The 19106-nt window shown below is 44.0% G+C and overlaps 1 protein-coding gene across 1 annotated transcript in view; it reads right to left on the bottom strand.

Moving 5' to 3' along the window:
* The window catches only part of plxna2 (plexin A2), a 196252-nt gene that overhangs the window by 44950 nt on the left and 132196 nt on the right, over positions 1-19106 (bottom strand). The window contains exons 13-17 of the mRNA XM_061074305.1: positions 15592-15743; positions 10545-10662; positions 8281-8417; positions 6821-6988; positions 4503-4596 (exon numbers count right to left, since the gene is read on the bottom strand). Of these exons, the coding sequence (XP_060930288.1) occupies positions 4503-4596; positions 6821-6988; positions 8281-8417; positions 10545-10662; positions 15592-15743 (669 nt within the window). The remainder of the gene's footprint in view (positions 1-4502; positions 4597-6820; positions 6989-8280; positions 8418-10544; positions 10663-15591; positions 15744-19106) is intronic.

The raw sequence follows: 19106 nt of genomic DNA, 5'->3' as shown, positions 1-19106 counted from the left end.
TAAGCCGTGTTTTCAAATATGCTTTGTGGATCCAGACAGATTTAATTTAATTTAAATGGGTGCAGAATGGCTATTTCGTTAGTAAAGGTTGCTGACCCTTGATATAGCAGCACATAACAAGAGCGGGATGATGAAAAAAATAGATGACACAACCAGGTAGGACTCCTGACACACTTTCACCAAGTTTAGTTCGGGTGAAATCACATCAACCACTGACAAAGTTGCAAGAAGCGATGAGAGTTTCCACCAGATTTCACAGGGGGCTTTACCAGGCGGCACAGGAGTGACTAATGAAATCTGAAGGTGTTTGAAACACCCAAACATACTCAATAACCAGTCAAGAAACGTGCGATCAGATTGTTGTTCACAGTTTACTAGAGAGGACGGTAAATGATTAATGATTTTTGTTTCCCACAACGTTTATACAGCATGTAGGAACACATCTGATTTGAATCCGCTCCTCTGATTGGTGCACGGGAAGCGAAGGGTCTGGTGGAGGATGTGAGTTCTCCGGCTGAGGGCTGCTCTCTTCCTGCCGGCAGCGTGACGTGTGGTAAAGAACCCAGATGCTCCGGCAGCTTCACGACTGTCACGTCGGAACAGCCAGGCATTAGCAAGTCAAGTACAGTTCTGAATACCATCTGCTCGGCCTGAAATGGATACTGTGGGTTGGTGGTGGTGGTGGTGGTGCTGTGTTTTTATTTATTTCTACTCCACTGTCCTCACTTTCTCTCTCTTAAATCCTCTCCTTCATTGAATCCTGTCGGGACGGAAAGCTGCTGCTATCACGCAAGAAGTTTCGCGAGGAAGGAGCGATGGGAAAATGGGACAACGTGGGATTTAATAAAGACAATGGTTTTTTGTTGGGGTTCCTCTGTGGGCGGAGCAATAGATGGCGAATGATACCTTTTGCATGACTTCTGCCTTTAAATAAATGGATTATAGGTTGTTTTTTAATATTCCATAGGTCATTCTACTGAAGGATTTATAAGGATTAACTAGATTTTGATTATTTCTTCCAGCTAAGCAGAAAGGCACGACATGCAGCCAACACGCCACGGACTCCAAACAACATTATTCATTTCTTTCTTTTATATCTAGCGCATCACAATAAAAGCACAGCTCTGTATATTGCCAACTGCAGAGTATACAATAGTACATCCTTTCCTTTAGGGCATGTGGAGAGGGAGGCAACACATTGTTCAGCATTGATAAAGTGAACTGAGGTCAACAGAGAGAGAAAATAATTGGAATCTTGGCCTCATCTGTCTTCTCTTCCCTGGCGCTGGATGGAACCAGGGTGTTTTAAGGCAGTAACACTCCAGCCCCTCTGGCGGAATACATTACTACGATCTACTGTGCTCGCTGCAGCCCACTCAACCATTCAAAGGTCTCTGGCCAGGGTGGAAGCGAGCGAGAGAGAGAGAGAGCGTCAGGGAGGAGTAAGGGAGAGAGAGAGGATGGCCTGGCTGTGGAGATGTGCGTAGGAGAAATGGGAAGAGGGGTCACTGAGCCAAAGGTCACCTGGAGGCTAACATTCGACAGCTAGTCTCCGGCTCTGGCTGTACTTTGTTTCATCCTCCACTCTCTCTATTTTCCCTTCCTGCCCTTCATTCCAAACAACTGCTAAAACTGGAATTAACTCTAATCTGTCCACACCAGGTCTGTGTGGTGTTTAAGCTGGTGCAAATCCAGTATTTTACTTTTAAAACAGATATTTCCTTTTTAATTTAACGAGTGCCTGTTTGTCTTTTGAAGTCGATACGAAAACTCTGAGACGTCAAAGAGGAAACAGCTCCGTCCCCCAGATGATTGAATGAGCCTCTCATCAAGCTGATACTGCTGTGATTACATGCACATGTATGACACCGCGACACGTGTAGAGTCTGAACACGTAAGTTAGTTTCGAGGCCACATTATCATTCCATCTCTGATCAAGGTGGATCCCATCTTAGCGTGTTCCCCCCGTGTCTGAGAGGGTTTCCTCCAGATGCTCCAGCTTCCACCCAATGAATGATAATATAATACAACTTAATACACTCCAGAATTTGTCCAGAAGTTTCTCTTTCACTTATGAAGAACTCAGCAGGACGTTCTCCGCTCAGACGCCTACAAGATGAAAACCTCAGAGGCATTTATCCCCAAAAGCTGTTACATCTTGTTGTCTTAGCAAACTGACATCTTCATCAGTGTTCTATTCATCCTGAGATATTCATATCATATTCATAACCTCCTGATGTACTCTCCCTCTGAAAATGATTCTGTGTTTTTCCTAGACAGATGACAGGAGAAACTCAGGCGATTGTCCGCAGCACCTGACTTGAACATTTGTGTCCTTTACACACAGCCGCTCCAAATAATGTCAGGAGATTATCGAGGGTTAAGTACATGTCGGAAAGCATCTTATATGTGAAGCCATGTGATAGGCTGAGGACTTGTCCAGGGTGAACCCCGCCTCTAAGCCTGTGATTGGCTCCTGCTCCCTTCCCCCTGCAACTCTCAAATCAGAAGCAGTACAAATAATAATAATGGATGGAAGGCCTTGATCAGCAGCATCCTCAGGGTTCCCACACAATAAGATTGATTGAACAGAGAGGAGCGTGATGTGCTGAACCCGACACTCGGTCCAGGCGCCTGAAGTGATGAAATCTCTCTGGGACAGAACAAATGTTAGGGAGCTTTTAAATAACCCGTTTAGCTTCAAAGATTATGACAAATGTTTCAATTTCGAACCTGGTGACAGATACAGAGCTTTTCACAAAGAAAATTGTCACACACACACACACACACCTTCTTTCACCGAATCTGTGCCGGCGACACAAGAGAAGGAAAGAAGAGAAGCAATTTAGTTTGAGACAGGGGATCATTTGAAGGCTGGCTGACAGACAGCAGCTCTTATTGCTGGAGGCTGTCCCGCTGTTTGCCTTCCTCCGGTGACAAAAGGTAAAAAGGGGGTAGACCGGAGGAAGAGTGGATGAAGTACGGGTAATTGTAACCATAGCATTTAACAGAAATTCATTCTCCGTGGCTGTGAGGGCAATCAGGACGGTGACATGAGCTGCTTTCTCACGCGGCGCTAGGTGGGGAGTGAGGAGAGACCCGGCCGGGTGGAGACGAACAATTCTGTCTCAAAGCCACGGGAACTGACAAATCAGACGGCAAATTTCACCTTCATCAGGTATTTCATTCTTTGGGTCGTGATGTGTACTTTACTGGAGAAACTCAAAAAAGGTCTTTCAGGAGAACTGTGTCCTCCTCGCGTACTGGAAACACACAGAGGGCCCGGAGCAAAGTTATATATTTGGCTGAGGAAGATTCACTAAGCAAGTCAGACACTTAAGGCCAATTTTAGACTACTTAGGTCAGGGGTGGGAAGATGTTCTCCGGAGGGGGAGGAAGCACGTTGGGACAAATCTGTGTCTCTTTCTGAAACCCAGATATGGCACAGAGGAAGTTTTCGTGTATGCGAGCACCTTTTTGAGTTTTATATTCCAGTGCCTTCCTGTCCTATGTGTATCTCAGCTTTGTAAATACAGCAGAATAACACAGGCCTCATGTATCTTTGCAAAAGTGAGAATTTACCATGTAACAAGATGAAATACAACTATCAAAAAATATTGATAAATAGTTATTTTACATGTCAAGATGTAGTTATGAGTATATAAGTGTTTGAAAATGTATTTATCATCAACTCCAGCTCTGAAACTAACTAAATGCTAATGAGTGATAATATAATAGAACATAAAACACACAGCCTGATTCCTCTCACTCTCTCTATCCTTTCTTTTCCCCTTCAGTCCATTCATCTGCCTTCCCCCCGACCAGGGAGAGGAAATCCAATCCTCTTAATTAAACATGGACCCCCAGGACATGGGCTCAAATGCAATTTGTAACGATCTCCCCCAGCCAAGACTTTGATTATAACACGGCCCTTTATGCTGACCAAAGCCGTCTGAAAGCAGTAAATCTCCCGTCCGAAGCCATTAGACGCCTCCAGAAACACCTTTGACACAACCTGGAGTTTGGACCCCCCCTCCCCAAACTCCTCTCTCCTCCAGTCTGCTCCCTTCCTGTAAATACACACATCTGTGTAACAACCGTGTGAAGTCTCTTGTTCAGGCTGCAGAAGAAGGAGGAGGGCTGGGAGCTGAGATTTAGCCCCGAACAAACTTGGGAGTAAACTCTTAATTAAATACAACACGCAGACCACTCTCACTGCCGGCTGCATTATTCAGACGCTAGCTGCAGCGCTTAAGACGACCGGGTTCAAGCGGAAGTTAGGGAAGCGTAGAGAGCTGGAGGGGCTGTTGGGAGAGACAGAACTCTTTTCTTCTCCTCCACCCAAGGCTAAACATCACTTATCTTGCTTGTATAGGAGGATTTAGAGAGTCAAGCAGGACCTAGTTAGCAGACATTACCCAGCGTGTGTATGTAGGAGCATTATTCTGGTGCACGTGCAGCACATATCTCTGAGGAGAAGACAGTGTAAAAAAGCTTCTTACGTTCACAGACTCCCGGCCGGAGTATTTGACTCGGATCCTGGGCTCCTGGACCACGTCCAGATTGGTTCCTGTGACCATGAGAGGGGTGTTGCCGCTGGGGAGAAAGACAAAGACGTGATTCAAGGGACAGGTTTGATCATCGTGTTTGTCAAAAGCCGTTGTAACCTCTTAAAAAGAACAGAAGGTAATATACAAAGAAATAATAGAACTACTATGTCCAACTAAACTTTGTAACTCTGATGTTCTACGCATCAAACGGACCCTCATCCTCAAATAATCGTTTTTGCAGCGGAGAATGATTAGACATGTTTTTTAAACCCACTTCACTTGCTGCAATCAGACGGTGCAGATTTGTGTTTGAAAGACCAAAGCGGCTCGAGCACATAAGGATGCAGCGGCGAATCCCAGGCTTCATAACGCAGCAGCACAAACAGAGCAGGAGGCAGGCTGCCGGGGGGGGGGGGTGCAGCCCTCCCTGCAGCTGTTTGGGCTGATGTTGACGTGTGTTGTGTTTGTTGTTGTGCCTGTCAGTGTGGGTGTGCTGAATATAGATGCACGGGACTGGAAATACTGTAATAACAAGTGCAGGATGGGCATGTGCTATCCGGCTGTGGGTTCATGCAGAGAACGGCTCTAGATGGACCTTGAAGTGTCCACACAGGCTCATTAAATTATATAATCAGCTACTGAGGAGATAAGACTGATGCTGCTCTTCCTCCACAATTACTTTTTAATCAAATTTTTATATATTCAGGGGAAACAAATTGAGAGCAAAGTCAGTGGTGCCCTGGAATTATTTATAGACAGATGACAAGAGAAGTGCGAGAAAAAAGACAAAGAGAGACAGTAACACACAAGTAAATATAATATGCTGTGAATAAAACAGATATATCAAGAAAAAATGGGTCAATCATCATACAGGAGGTTTGTCTTGTAAACGCTTATTCCACGAGGAGCAAGAAGTTGAATAAAGTTATTCCCAATATTTTAATTAGTTCAAATTTAGGGTGTGGGCAGCAGCATGTCAATAATAATCTGTATAACATTACTTGTACAATCTGAATTCTACTGTTAGAAAGGCACCTTAATCAACCCAAATTCTACTTTAAGCTTCTTAGTTTGTTCGTCAACATCAGTATGAAAAGATGATTTTACTCCTAAGCACACCCGGCTACTTATATTAACCAATATTTTATTTGCAAAGGTTAGAGGATGTTTGATTTGGATCTGATGAAAAGTACAATTTAACAATTTCAAATAACCCCCAAAAAACATTTTAAATTAGACAAATCTTTGTAGGTACTGGTGCTGATGTGTTTAATCTCATATGTTGTGTTATGCTTCAACCTGAATATTAGTCTGTATAAATTGTTTGTATGCGTAATTTTATATTAATGTTAGGTTCCCATTTTAAAAACTGGCCAGTGAAACATGTGAAAACGAGCCTGTCACTTTGCTGTTGATTCATGAGCAATGACCGTGTAAAATAAACACATAAATGAAAAAGAAATAAGTAAATCACTGGGTCATCAGCATAACCGTGAATGTAACGGTTACTTATTGGTAAAACATGACCATCTATGCACAAACAGAACAGGATAGGAAAGAGCTCTGTGGCACTCCATAAATAAACTTCTGAGAAAACAGAAGATTATGATGCAACTGACAGATGCCAGAGATCTGTCATTATGAGCATTTGTGTTACAACCAATAGATCCAGGAGTTATTATTATGATTTAATATACGATAAAAGTTGTGCAGCCTCACTATTACCCAGCTCCTTCTGTCTCCCGCATAAAAAAGCAGATTGTGAAAGAGTGGAAGAAAGAAGACTAATTTCCCGTCCATCTCCGTCCGTCTCCCCTTCGCTTCCAGCCTCTTCTTCCTCTGTGAGTCACACGTCTTCCGCAGCGTCCCCTTCCCTCCGTCTCTCAAGCCCACGCCATCTGCTGCGGACTCACACCTCTGATAGCACATTGTTCAGGCAAGCCGCTATCTCATTTCCATCCCTCTCCCCAGTTTAATTAGGATGGCGTGGTGCTTGTGCATCTATCTGCCAAAGACCTTCAACAGATGGATCAACACTGTAGATGATAGGAGAATGGAAAAGGAAATCCAAATCTCAACAGTGACCCTCCTCTCCAGTCTGGGGGCTGCGGCGCGTCGATCAGATCCAGACTAATTGGAAGAGAACTGAACACTAATTGAAATATTGACTCATGCCTGGTTGTTTCCACTGGCCTGGTCAGGCTGGAGCTTCATGCCTCCCGTGTACAAACACGGTGCTGTATAGGGTTCTGTGTGCGTTAGGACTTTACCTCATGATGCTCCAGTCTGGTTCCATGCGCTGCACCGTGGGGTCTTCGATGTACTCGAAGGTGAGGCTCTCTCTGATCTGAGCATGGTCCACGCCCACGCTGATCTGCACCGGGCCCAGGCCGGACAGCGAAGGGGCCGAGTAGCAAACTATCTCCGACATGGTCCGTCTACAGGTGAAGAAGAAGGGAATTAACTTCAGATTAAGAGTGTGGAATCAATGTATTAACTCACTGGATTTTCTTGACTATAGAGATGTTATTTTGATTACATGACAGCATCAACAAGGGACAAATTGAATGCATAACAGAGAAGTAATTTGTGGCACAAGCTCAAAACCACTGAGGCAGAAGAATCCCAACCTGCCATTCCCCAGGAAAAATATATAGTCTAGTCCCCTCCTTCTACATTGGGTCCATGTTCTTCCTGCCCACCCCCCTTGAATTTGTCCAAAATCATTAGCACAGGCGAGCTTGTAGTGGAACGGCCACCCCCCCGTCCTCCTCCCCCTCCCATGCCAGGAGAACACAAGCCAGTAATTAGCCCGGTATCTCATTAAAGCTGGCTTGACTCCGCTGCCTTACAGCGTGGCAGCGTGGCAGCGAGATGCCCACAGGAGCAGTGGAGAGTGGAATGAGAGGGGATGGTGGGATGAAACAGAGGGAAACTACAAAAGAGAATTAAGAAAAACAAGGGGTTACAGAAGAGATGAGCAGATTGATGGAGAGAATGAAGAAGCCACGGGAGGGGATGGAAGGGGGTGAAGCACCAGTTTTTTCTGGAAGCTGTTATTACAAGGTTTGATGCAGTAGGTCATCAAAAGCTTATTAAGATTTACATAAGTTTCTGACAGAGGGAGAGAGAGAGAGAGCGGCGTTCCCCCGCGGGGGATTTCTCACAAACACCGAGAGGAAAAAACACAAGAAAGCAACGGAAGATAGAAACTTAATGGGAGAAATATTTTCTTGTTTTTTTTCTTCCCCATATGCTCACAGCTTGTAATAAATCTAACTTCCTCTGACATGTAGCAGTTCAAACAAGTTAAACACAGACACAAAGGCAAAAATATATTTAATGCATAAAGATATTAGGGACAAGAGCTAATGTGACAGAAAACAGAATCAAGCGGACTATGAAATGTTCCTGCTGGTTTTTGTTTTTACACTTGTTTAGTTGTTTAATGAAGTCGACATCATTCAAGACAGTGAGCAGATTAGTTCCTCTTCCTATTAACCACATTACACTGTGATGCCCAAACTGTAAAACTGGGAAATTCTAATTTGTCTTCCATTTGCACTTCATTGAATATGAACATTTCACTTTTCACCTCGTGTTAATGTGCAAAATACAATAAATACAATCTCCACGCATGTCCCACCAAGCGGCTGTGTCAGGAAATTAAACTTGATGGGCTGCTACTAACACGTTTATGGGATAAATGACTGCAGGAGGAAAGTCTCACCCGAAGAACTCGCAGGTTTGGTTTCCAAACTGCACGTTGACGCTGCTGCCGGCGCCCAGGTTCTCTCCGATCACGGTGACTTTGGTGCCTCCAGACTCTGGACCCCGGCTGGGGGACAGACCTGTGACGGTGGGAGTCTGCAAAAGAAACAAAGGATGCAGAGATTTGCACTACTTTCTTTTTTTTTTTTTTATATATTCTTTTTATTGGTTTTTAACCATTTTATAGAACAAACATTAGAAAAACAGAACAGACAACAAAACAAACAGAACAACAACAAAAATCCCACCCCAAACTAACAATGAGCACTGCAGTATATATCCTTACACACATATATACATATATTTATATACACACATACCCATACATACATATATATATATATATACACACATACATACATACACACATACATCCGTGTATACACAAACATACATACATACACAATCAGCAGGATGACAGGAGATAGACAAGGGAAAAGCGTATATAAAATAAAAAGAATGAAACAAATAAAATAAAAGAGCAGTTAGGCCTCCCCTTCCAGAAAAAGAATATGAGTTATGGTTTCTGTAAGAATGAATGCACCGGTTGCACTACTTTCTAACAGAAATTAACTTTTTCCACATTTTGTTAATGTACAACTGGAAGGGACTTTTATTTAAATTTCCCCGGTGTGTGGATTAATAAAGTTTTATCTTATCTTATCTTAAAGAGGGGTTGAAGTGTCAGAGCAGAGTCATGGGGAAGAAATCACGAGATCCAAAAGTCAGAATAAAAGATGGATATTTAAGCTTCTCTGCGGTGTCTCCTGACGGCTTCACGTATTATCACAGATCCCCGGGATATTACAGTTATTCACATTGTGAGGCCGATGGCAGCAGAGTGAACAGAGGATGAAACCAGGAGCTCTTCCAGTCCCTGAGGCAGCGTCCTCCCATGTGTGTGTGTGAGGGAAGCATTTTAAAGACAGTCTGAAGATAACCAGGGTTTCCTGCCGTCACACAGGCGGACAGATGGAGAAGTATCCAAGCAGACAAGCCGTCATACTGACAAACACACGCGGCTCACACACATGGAATCTGACAAGCGCACACATGCTCATTCCTACGCTCACAAACATAACAGAACAATTAAAAAACAGCTAAATGCACGCTGTAATTTTACACTGCCTCCTTTGCCAAGTGCTCATGGTGCTGGCTCACGGGGAGTTTGGCTTTTTTTGAGGGAGGAATTTGAAGAACATTTCTGTAATAGTGTATTTTTTGTTTTGTTTAGATGGCCTTCAAATACAGGGGGATCGCAAGTGGTGCCAGTTCTGGGTTTTGCGTGATGAGTTCTCAGAGGAATTCCACCGCTGCGACACTGTGGTGAGGAGGAAGTAGCAGGGGATTTACAACGGAGCCGAGACTGCGTGGTGACAAACCCGCCAGAGTGTGACTTCCAGGATGCAGGCTAGAGCAGGTACCAGGGAAACAACAGTATGTAATGACTGGCTGCTGTTAATTGTTAAGGGATCATTAATTGTGAGGGTGTGAGAGAGTGCAAATGGGGAAAGTAGATTATCTGTTCGCCGCACAGATGATGTTCACCTGCCGTGTGGAGCGCTGCTTTCCAATTTACCAAGTTGTTTGTTTATCTGACTTTTATTTCTTTCCCGTGTCCTCGAAGCGAACGTCCAATCCTCTCTGACTGTGGTAACTTCCCCCTGTTTGTCAGAGCTATTGCTGTATTACCGGTTTTTAAAATACCAAAACGCTGTAAGAGCATTAAAAAATGAATCCTTAAAAAAACACTATGAGGCTATAACAACTAAGACTCACAACCAGGGACCTGCACACACCGGTGATGAGGAGCCTTCTACTGTTAGTGGAATATGAACTCATAGATCTCCAGACCATAAACACGTTAGATTCATGGCTCCAGGTTCAAAATTCACAGGTTCAGTCAATTTTGCATAATCCTTCTGACAAACAAACAAACACACGGATGAAAACACAACCTCCTTGTTGAAGGTAGTAACGCATTAGCACACACAGAGCCGCTTAATTACAATGTTTGTCGTCATGGCAACTCGCACATCGTTATTTGCCTTCGGGCGCACAAACAATAACTTCAGTACAAATTACTTTTAAAACACGGAATATTCAGATCCACTTAAATACTGCTCTTCAGTCGCACTCGTACTGAATACACAACACTTTCAGGGTGTCATATTAAATTCTATATATGAGTATGTAGAAGAATGTAGATATGTGCGGACGTACCACGAAGGAGAAGAGCTGTGAGGAGCGAGCCCGGAGCTCGGGTCGACACTCTCCAACGCACAACTGCACCGGACCAGGGCGGCTGTCGGGGGGGGCAACGTCCATCTCACACACAATCCTACAAAAGACACAGAACAATCCATTAACGTCCATACACACAATAAAGATGAGATCATAGACTGTATACGATAAAAGACAGTTCCCCAAAAGTGAAGCCAAATCGTCTCGATAGACCCCTGGTGGCTGGCAGCAGTATAGACCCCACCTTCTTCTTCTGTTGGTGGATGGGACAGGGACCAAACTATAAAGCCAAGATATATGTCAAGTAAATAAAAATTATAAATTATTGTCACTTTTATTTGTTTTAAATCACACTGATGTTTGTTCAAGTATAGAGAAAAGAAGTAAAAATACACAATTGGCAGCTTAGGCTGACTCGTGATTGGTCGAGAACATATCGGACCTTAATCACTACTGTGCAGAATCTTTCTATTTCTATTTCTGCAAAAGTAGGAGGTGGTGATATATAAAAGTTAATGTTTACTCTGGAAGAAAAATACTTTCATGAATGTTTGAGTCATTTATTAATTTAAATAAACTAAAGCTTGAACTTTCTCTCATGTGTTTGAATTCTGGACCAAACTTGGTGAAAAGTAATCAAAACTATATATATAAATAAAAATTATAAATAATTGTCCCTTTTATTTGTTTTAAATCACACTGACGTTTGTTCAAGTATAGAAAAAATAAATAAAATACATAATTGGCAGCTTAGACTGACTCGTGATTGGTCGAGCACATATCGGACCTTAATCACTACTGTGCAGAATCTTTCTATTTCTATTTCTGGACAAGTAGGAGGTGGTGATATATAAAAGGTAATGTTTAATCTGGACCAACAATAATTTCATGAATGTTTGAGTCATTTATTAATTTAAATAAACTAAAGCTTGAACTTTCTCTCATGTCTTTAAATTCTTGACCAAACTTGGTCAAAAGTATCAAAACTATATATATAAATAAAAATTATAAATAATTGTCCCTTTTATATGTTAAAATCACACTGATGTTTGTTCAAGTATAGAAAAAATAAATAAAATACATAATTGGCAGCTTAGACTGACTCGTGATTGGTTGAGCACATATCGGACATCAATCACTACTGTGCAGAATCTTTCTATTTCTATTTCTGCACAAGTAGGAGGTGGTGATATATAAAAGGTAATGTTGAATCTGGACGAACAATAATGTCATGAATGTTTGAGTCATTTATTAATTTAAATAAACTAAAGCTTGAACTTTCTCTTATGTGTTTGAATTCTTGACCAAACTTGGTGAAAAGTAATCAAAACACTTTGCCTGATATCGATTTATCTTCCGCTCTGAATGCAATCCGCTCCACTTGTCTCGCTCATTTCATTACGGGACACGTCGGGACAGACATCGACCAGGACCCCCTCAGTGACAGTCTTTAGATGAGACCAGCGCTCCTCCTCCTCCTCCTCCTCCTCCTCCTCCTCCTCTTTCCTCCTCCTCCTCCTCCTCAACACATCCAACCCGGACTGAAGTAAATTTCCCAGCAACGACCGGGCACCCGACCGAGCCGGTGCCGTGCCAACACGCCGCACCGAATGTAAATCACACGGCGGGATCAATACAGCTTTATCATAACGTGTGATCAGGCGTCACCCGGCGCCGCAGGTGACAACATCAAACGGCATAATAAAAAAAAGAGGACGTCTATTGATTGGTGGTGCCAGCGAGCAATAAAGCACAAGATGCGATCACAGCGTGGCGAGTGAGGGAGGGGGGGGGATGTGTCGTGAGGCAGATGGCGGCGGCGGCGGCGGCAGACAGGAGCGGGACAGATGAAGCAGAGCAGATGTATTGTTTCTCCGGCGTTGATCACCTGAATTACAACAAACGACTGTGGAGCCAGTCATTAAAACACAGCCGTCAATTTATTCTCCTCCTTTAAATCTTTTATTTTGCCTGAAAATTGTTATAAGCTGTGTATTCAGATATTAAATCTAAATTAAATGTAATCTCTGTGTTGCTTTTTAATATCCCTGTACAGCACCTAAGGGTTTTTGTCTGTGTTTGTTTGTTTGTCTGTTACTTTGCAGGATTACACAAATACTACCAGACGGATGACCATGCAAGGAAGGATGTGGTATTGGGTCAGGAACGAGCCCATTAGAAGTTCTATAACATTTTCTTTGATTCTTTGATGTAACTCATGGGATCAGGGGACTGATTTCTATATAAAAACTCAGTGAGTCAGTTTAAATGTGGTTTCATAAGGGGACTGTTGTGTTTCTCTGGGTTAAGGGAAATATCTTTTTCAAAATCCTACTATATTGCATCTTCACTTTTAAGACGCCACTTTCCCTCCGCAGAAAAACCCTTTTAAAACTTAAAAGTGATGAGGACTCAATCTGGTGACTATGAAAAATGCTTCAGAATATCATCAGCTCTCAGTGAGACGCGTCCCGGAACTCTGAAGAACACAAAAGTTTGGTCTTCTCTCTTCAAAGCAGGAATGTTTTTCACACACTCCTCTGAAGTAGAAACATAAAAGACGTATAAATATGTACGAGTGTGTTTTATCACCCCCCCCCCCCTTTTTGCCCAATTCAGTCATAGGATGCCTGGTGAATGAATTAAGCTTCAAACATGCATATAATGAACCTGGAGCCAATAAATAACCCCAAAGACTCGGAGGGAAAGTCCAGCTCTGACGACTCCAGCTGTCTTGAAGTTGGACTAAACAGGTCATAGGTTCCTTTTCTAATTTCGCTCATTCCATTATTTTTTTTTACATGCCACATAAATGAATCCCCTGGCTTGTCCCCAATTGGATTAAAGTGCTGTCAGATCAGTGCCCAGCTGACAAATCGTCCCCTTCAGCCAAGTGGCACATAGTGACTTTTAATTACAGCTGCCCAGTAAAGAGACTGCACTGTAAGTCATCGCCATTACTCATGAGCTCTGTGCTCTTCACACACAGCCACAAGTTGCCTGATATTGTAAAAGAATAACAGGCGTCGCGTGAGTCGCACTCGTGTGTGAACGGGAACATGTGTGCGACACGTGTATCGCGACACACAAACTGTGTGAGTTCCAGCGATGGCTCGGTGCTGAGCTGTTCTCTTTCCGAGGGCAGAAGTAGGTCAAGGAAAGAATCAGGGTTAAAGGCTCCTCTGAGAGCCATGCCAGGGATAGCCTGTGTGTGTGTGAGTGTGTGTGTGTGTGTGTGTGTGTGTGTGTGTGTGTGTGTCAGCGGAGACACTGTGCGTTCGCAGCTATTCATTCAAAACTTTGTTCTCCGAGTGTGAGTCAGTCGGGGGGGAAAGGAGAACATCACACATATATGTAGTTATGACACTGCATAAATTATTCAATTTTTTAGAAAATTACATAAGTGTACTACATCTGTGACGCTTAAAAACAAACCAAACTGTTTAAAAATCAGTTGAAAATTGAGCAAGTTATGGTTATTTAAAAAGTACAAACCACGACCAACACAATATTATGGGTGAGCGAGCTGACTGTAGCAAGATGGCCGCCATGTGGGGACGTTCGACTCCGTTGGCCGAGACATCTAACCTTGAATATATATAGATGTGTGTGTGTGTGTGTGTGTGTGTGTGTGTGTGTGTGTGTGTCAGCGGAGAGACAGTGTGTTCGCAGCTATTTATTCAAAACTTTGTTCTCTGAGTGTGAGTCAGTCGGGGGGGAAAGGAGAACATCACACCAACTGAGATACAAGACAACTGTTCTAAGCATTTGTCTAAAAATTGTGTAATTATTTCACATATAGTCGCTGCAAAATGAGTATTTTCCAGAAGTGTTATAGCACCTTTAGAATTTTCTTGCATTATTTCGAATCTTAATTAAGTGCTGATGTGATTACACTGTAATGCATGTTTATCAGCACGTTTGTGCATCTTTGCTTCTCCTTCGCGGGACCTGCACCACCTGAGGAGGTCCACCCCCCCCCCCCACGTCTCGCCGAGCGGCCGCCGGGCGAAGCAGCGAATCACGAGGCCACGTTTCATTAGTTCAGGTCGAGCGGGACCGACTCTAACGTGATGTATGCACAGCGTGGGACCATTAGGGAAGTAAACAGAAGTAAACACACACAGCTGTTGTGAGCGAGTTGCTGACTACACGAGCTGCGGAGTCTGTTTGGACCTGCTCTAGGATCCAGGTTCCAGGGGGGGGGCAGCTTTAATGTCACAATATACGGATCAAAGTTTGCTGTGAGCTGTTTTACCCCATTCATAATATATGAAAACCACAGTTTACATACACATCCAATGATTTGTTTTATGTTTTTATGCTGAGCTTCCTATAATTGTATTGTTTACAAAATGGGATAATTAGATTTTAAAAAGAACATGTTGTATTGTGAACGCTGCAAGAGGAACCTTCAGTCTAAAATGAATCTAATCTAATAAAATGAACTAAATGTATACATTTTCAAATAACTGCATTTAGTGAATATTGGGTAATTTTCAATCGCAGTTGTTTGACTCCTGTTTGTGTCACTTACTGTTCAGTCTAAAATGAATCTAATATAATAAAATTAACGACATATATACATTTTCAAACAATTGCATTTAGTGAATATTGTGTTATTTTCAATCGCAGTTGATTGCCTCCTGTTTGTGTGACTTACTGTTTCGGTCTAAAATGAATCTAATCTAATTAAATGAACTGAATATATACATTTTCAAATAACTGCATTTAGTGAATATTGGGTAATTTTCAAATGCGGTTGTTTGACTCCTGTTTGTGTGACTTACTGTTCGGCGATGATGTATCTAATATAATAAAATTAACGACATATATACATTTTCAAACAATTGCATTTAGTGAATATTGTGTTATTTTCAATCGCAGTTGTTTGACTCCTGTTCTTGTCACTTACTGTTCAGTCTAAAATGTATCTAATCTAATAAAATTAACGAAATATATACATTTTCAAATAACTGCATTACGTGAATATTGTGTAATTTTCAGTCCTGTTTGTGTGACTTACTGCTCGGCGATGATGTAGCCCTCCTCCACGGGGGTGCACCTCACCCCTGCCACCTCCACGTTGCCCACCATGTCCGAGAAGGCCAGACCCAGGTTGGTGCCGTGGATGGTCACCCGCGTGCCTCCCTCGGGGGGGCCGGCCACTGGGGTCACCTGCAGGGGGCGAAAAAACAACAAATGGTCAAGGGAAAAAAGTTGCAGAGTGACATTAAAGGACGTGTCTGCAGCTTCAGTTATAGAACCGGTTGTGTAGAAATTAAAAACGCACACAGGTCTCCCTGGACGCTCAAGGGCAAGGATGCTCTTTCGGTCCAGGTGGCTGTAAAAGCAATTAAGTGCACCCCCCATGCCTTCATCAGAAGAGTGTCAGAACGAGCCATGAGTCCTTGTGCCGGGAGCGTGTTCACATCACACCAGTCGCTGATGGCACATGCGTTGTTACTCTTTCTGGTTAAATGTATCGTCAGTTTCATACAATCCCATGAAAACCACACTTTTAAATTAACTTTTTTTAGGAGCGTGCCTATGTTCCCACAGCACTATGTTCCCACAGCCCTGTTCCCACAGCCCTATGTTCCCACAGCCCTATGTTCCCACAGCCCTATGTTCCCACAGCCCTGTTCCCACAGCCCTATGTTCCCACAGCCCTATGTTCCCACAGCCTTATGTTCCCACATTTCTAATATTCATTACAAAATTAGGCCCTATGTTCCTACAGTTCCCACATTTCTACCCCTGCCTGGTAGTTTAGGGTTCACCATTACATAGCTGGTGAACCCTAACCCTAAACTCTCTTGAGCTCAACACCGCTAACCCTAACCCTAACCCATTCCGTTGCTGGTGAACCCTAACCCTAACCCCTAAACCCCCCTTGAGCTCAACACTGCTAACCCTAACCCTAACCCTAACCCATTCCGTAGCTGGTGAACCCTAACCCTAACCGTAACCCATTCCGTAGCTGTTGAACCCTAACCCTAAACCCCCCTTGAGCTCAACACTGCTAACCCTAACCCTAATTTTCAGAAAAATCTAGAAATGTGGAAACATAGGGCTGTGGGAACTTCGGGACTAGTTTTTCAAAATAAATCTGGGTACATAGGTCTTTTGGAACATAGGTCCTAATTTTCAAAATTGGCTTCCAAGGGCTGACCCCCTATTTTTTGTCTTCCATTTCTCCCTGTTGACTACACAACTTGATTTGAAGAAAACCCAACAATTAAAACCTGGGTTGTTAGCGTTCTGGATTCGTCTGCACCAAATCTTCTGCTGTTGCCATGGATAGTAAATCTAACAAGGGGCCATATTAATGCTAAGTGCAGACCACCTATTCAATAAATACAATATGGCTGCCCAGCACGACCTTGGCACAGGGTGGCACGCTGCCGTCTGTGCTGCAGAGCCCCCCCCCCCCGCTGAGGCTCCCGACCTGGCCATGGTCCAGCCCTTCCACAGAGGAGAAGAGGAGGAGGAGGAGGAGGAGGAGGAAGAGGGGAGTAGAGAGGGAAAGTGGAGGGATACAAAGGCAGTGGTGGACAGAGAGATAACGCAGAGGGCTGAAGGGAGGAGATAACAATCACTATGAGGGGATAAAACCAACCTGCGCCCACTTACTGAGCTGCAAAGTGCCATGTGACGCGGGAGGTTCCAATGCTCTGATGGGTGCCGGGGGTACCGCACCCATCAGAGCATTGCAACCCCCCCAACCCCCCTCCTCCCTCATGGGACAGCGGCATTGTAATCTAGATTCATTGGACATTAATTGCTCTGGATGTAAAGTAAGTGTGTCACTGCACTGCCGGAGGGGTCTGCATACATGAATCTTTTAGCACTGCTCGGGCTTTAAAACATAAAGGCTAAATATATCCATGTCAGGCAGTGGCGGCAGCTATCGGAGTAGACTTGGCGAGGGTTACATAAGCGATGTAAGGGGCCGGAGAGAGAAGGAGACAGGAGAGGAGGAGGAGGAGGAGCTACAACAGGATGATAAAAATAGAAAGGGAACGGGAGAGCGGAGGAGATGGGATGAGCGGCTGCCAATCGGATCAGCCTGATCAGCCGTGATGGATGACAGGTGAGGCAGCGGCAGGGACGGGACAGCGGCGCGGTATCGCAGGCGGGTCGGGCTACAGGCTCCTCCTTCTTTGACCCCGGGGGGCGAAACAGAACCCGTCCCACACTGGACCGAGCACCAGAATCCAGTCTAATCCAGTGCATGAAACCCATTGGACTGAGCTCCCTGTTGGCACTTACAGACATAGATATATATAAAGACTAGATGTCTCGTTTGACGGAGCCGGACGTCCGCACATGGCGGCCATCTTGCCAAAGGCAGCTCGCTCACCCATAACATTGTGTTGTAGTGGTACTTACTTTTTAAATAACCATAACTTGCTCAATTTTCAACCGATTTTTAAACGGCTTGGTTTGTTATAAACGTCAGAGATGTAGTTATGACACTGCATGAATTATTCAATTTTTTAGAAAAGAACATAATTATTCATACGTACGCAGTGTCATATCTACATCTCTGACGTTTATAACAAACCAAGCCGTTTAAAAATCGGTTGAAAATTGAGCAAGTTATGGTTATTTACCAACACAATGTTATGGGTGAGCGAGCTGCCTTTGGCAAGATGGCCACCATGTGCGGACGTTCGACTCCGTTGGCCGGCAACGCAGGCGAGACATCTAGTCTTTATATATATCTATGGTTACAGAGCCTGGATTCATCAGTGGATCACAGGAGAACCTTCACTTTCAAAGCCACCGATGTCCCGGAGGCGTGAGAGAAGTGTCCCTTATGTCCCTGTCTCTATTCCTTCTACACAGGCAAAGGGACTCAATCTATAGAGCAGCCTCCTTGTCCATGACACTGGTTTAACTCTGTGAGTCAACCTGATCCTGATGACCTTTACAAACCAGAGGGAAGCTACTGCACTGTAGATCATCCTCAGAGGGGTGGAGCGACGTCTTTACATTTCAACTCCACATCCTCCTCTTTGCATCCCGTCTTTTGCCTTCTGTCTTTCATCATTTTGTCTCCCTCCGGCGAGGTGACACATCCTCCTTCCTCCCAACAGCCCGCTCGCTTGTTTGTCTCACTTGACGTTCGGAGGAAGGAGGAAGCACACACCCGGCCGCCCTTGCTCTCCCACCCCGTGCCGCCATGCCATGCTCGCTGTGTAATCCTTTTAGGCGCCGTGCCGCTGCCCGCCTGGCATTGTCACACTGTCAATAGAGGGTAATTCCCAGCAAACAGCCAGTGCAGCTTGCACGAGGCACGCTTGTACTCTCTCTAGCATAATCTATCTCGCTGCAGCTCAGAGGATCAGAGCGTCGGCCATTTAACACCACATTTTCCTCGAGGCATTCTGCAGGGGTTTCTGCAATAACCATAAAATAAAATACTAAAGAGGGGGGCGCGATAAGCTGAGGCAGAAACTTCCAGGAGAGAAAGGGTCTCTGTTCAGAAGATAATCTGCTGGTCTGACCAACAGAAAGGAAAGTGTGGCGGCT

This window comes from Limanda limanda, chromosome 7 (genome assembly GCF_963576545.1).
Source record: "Limanda limanda chromosome 7, fLimLim1.1, whole genome shotgun sequence".
Lineage (NCBI taxonomy): Eukaryota > Metazoa > Chordata > Actinopteri > Pleuronectiformes > Pleuronectidae > Limanda > Limanda limanda.
The sequence above is the reverse complement of the archived record's forward strand: the minus strand, read 5'-3'. Positions and strand labels throughout refer to the sequence as shown.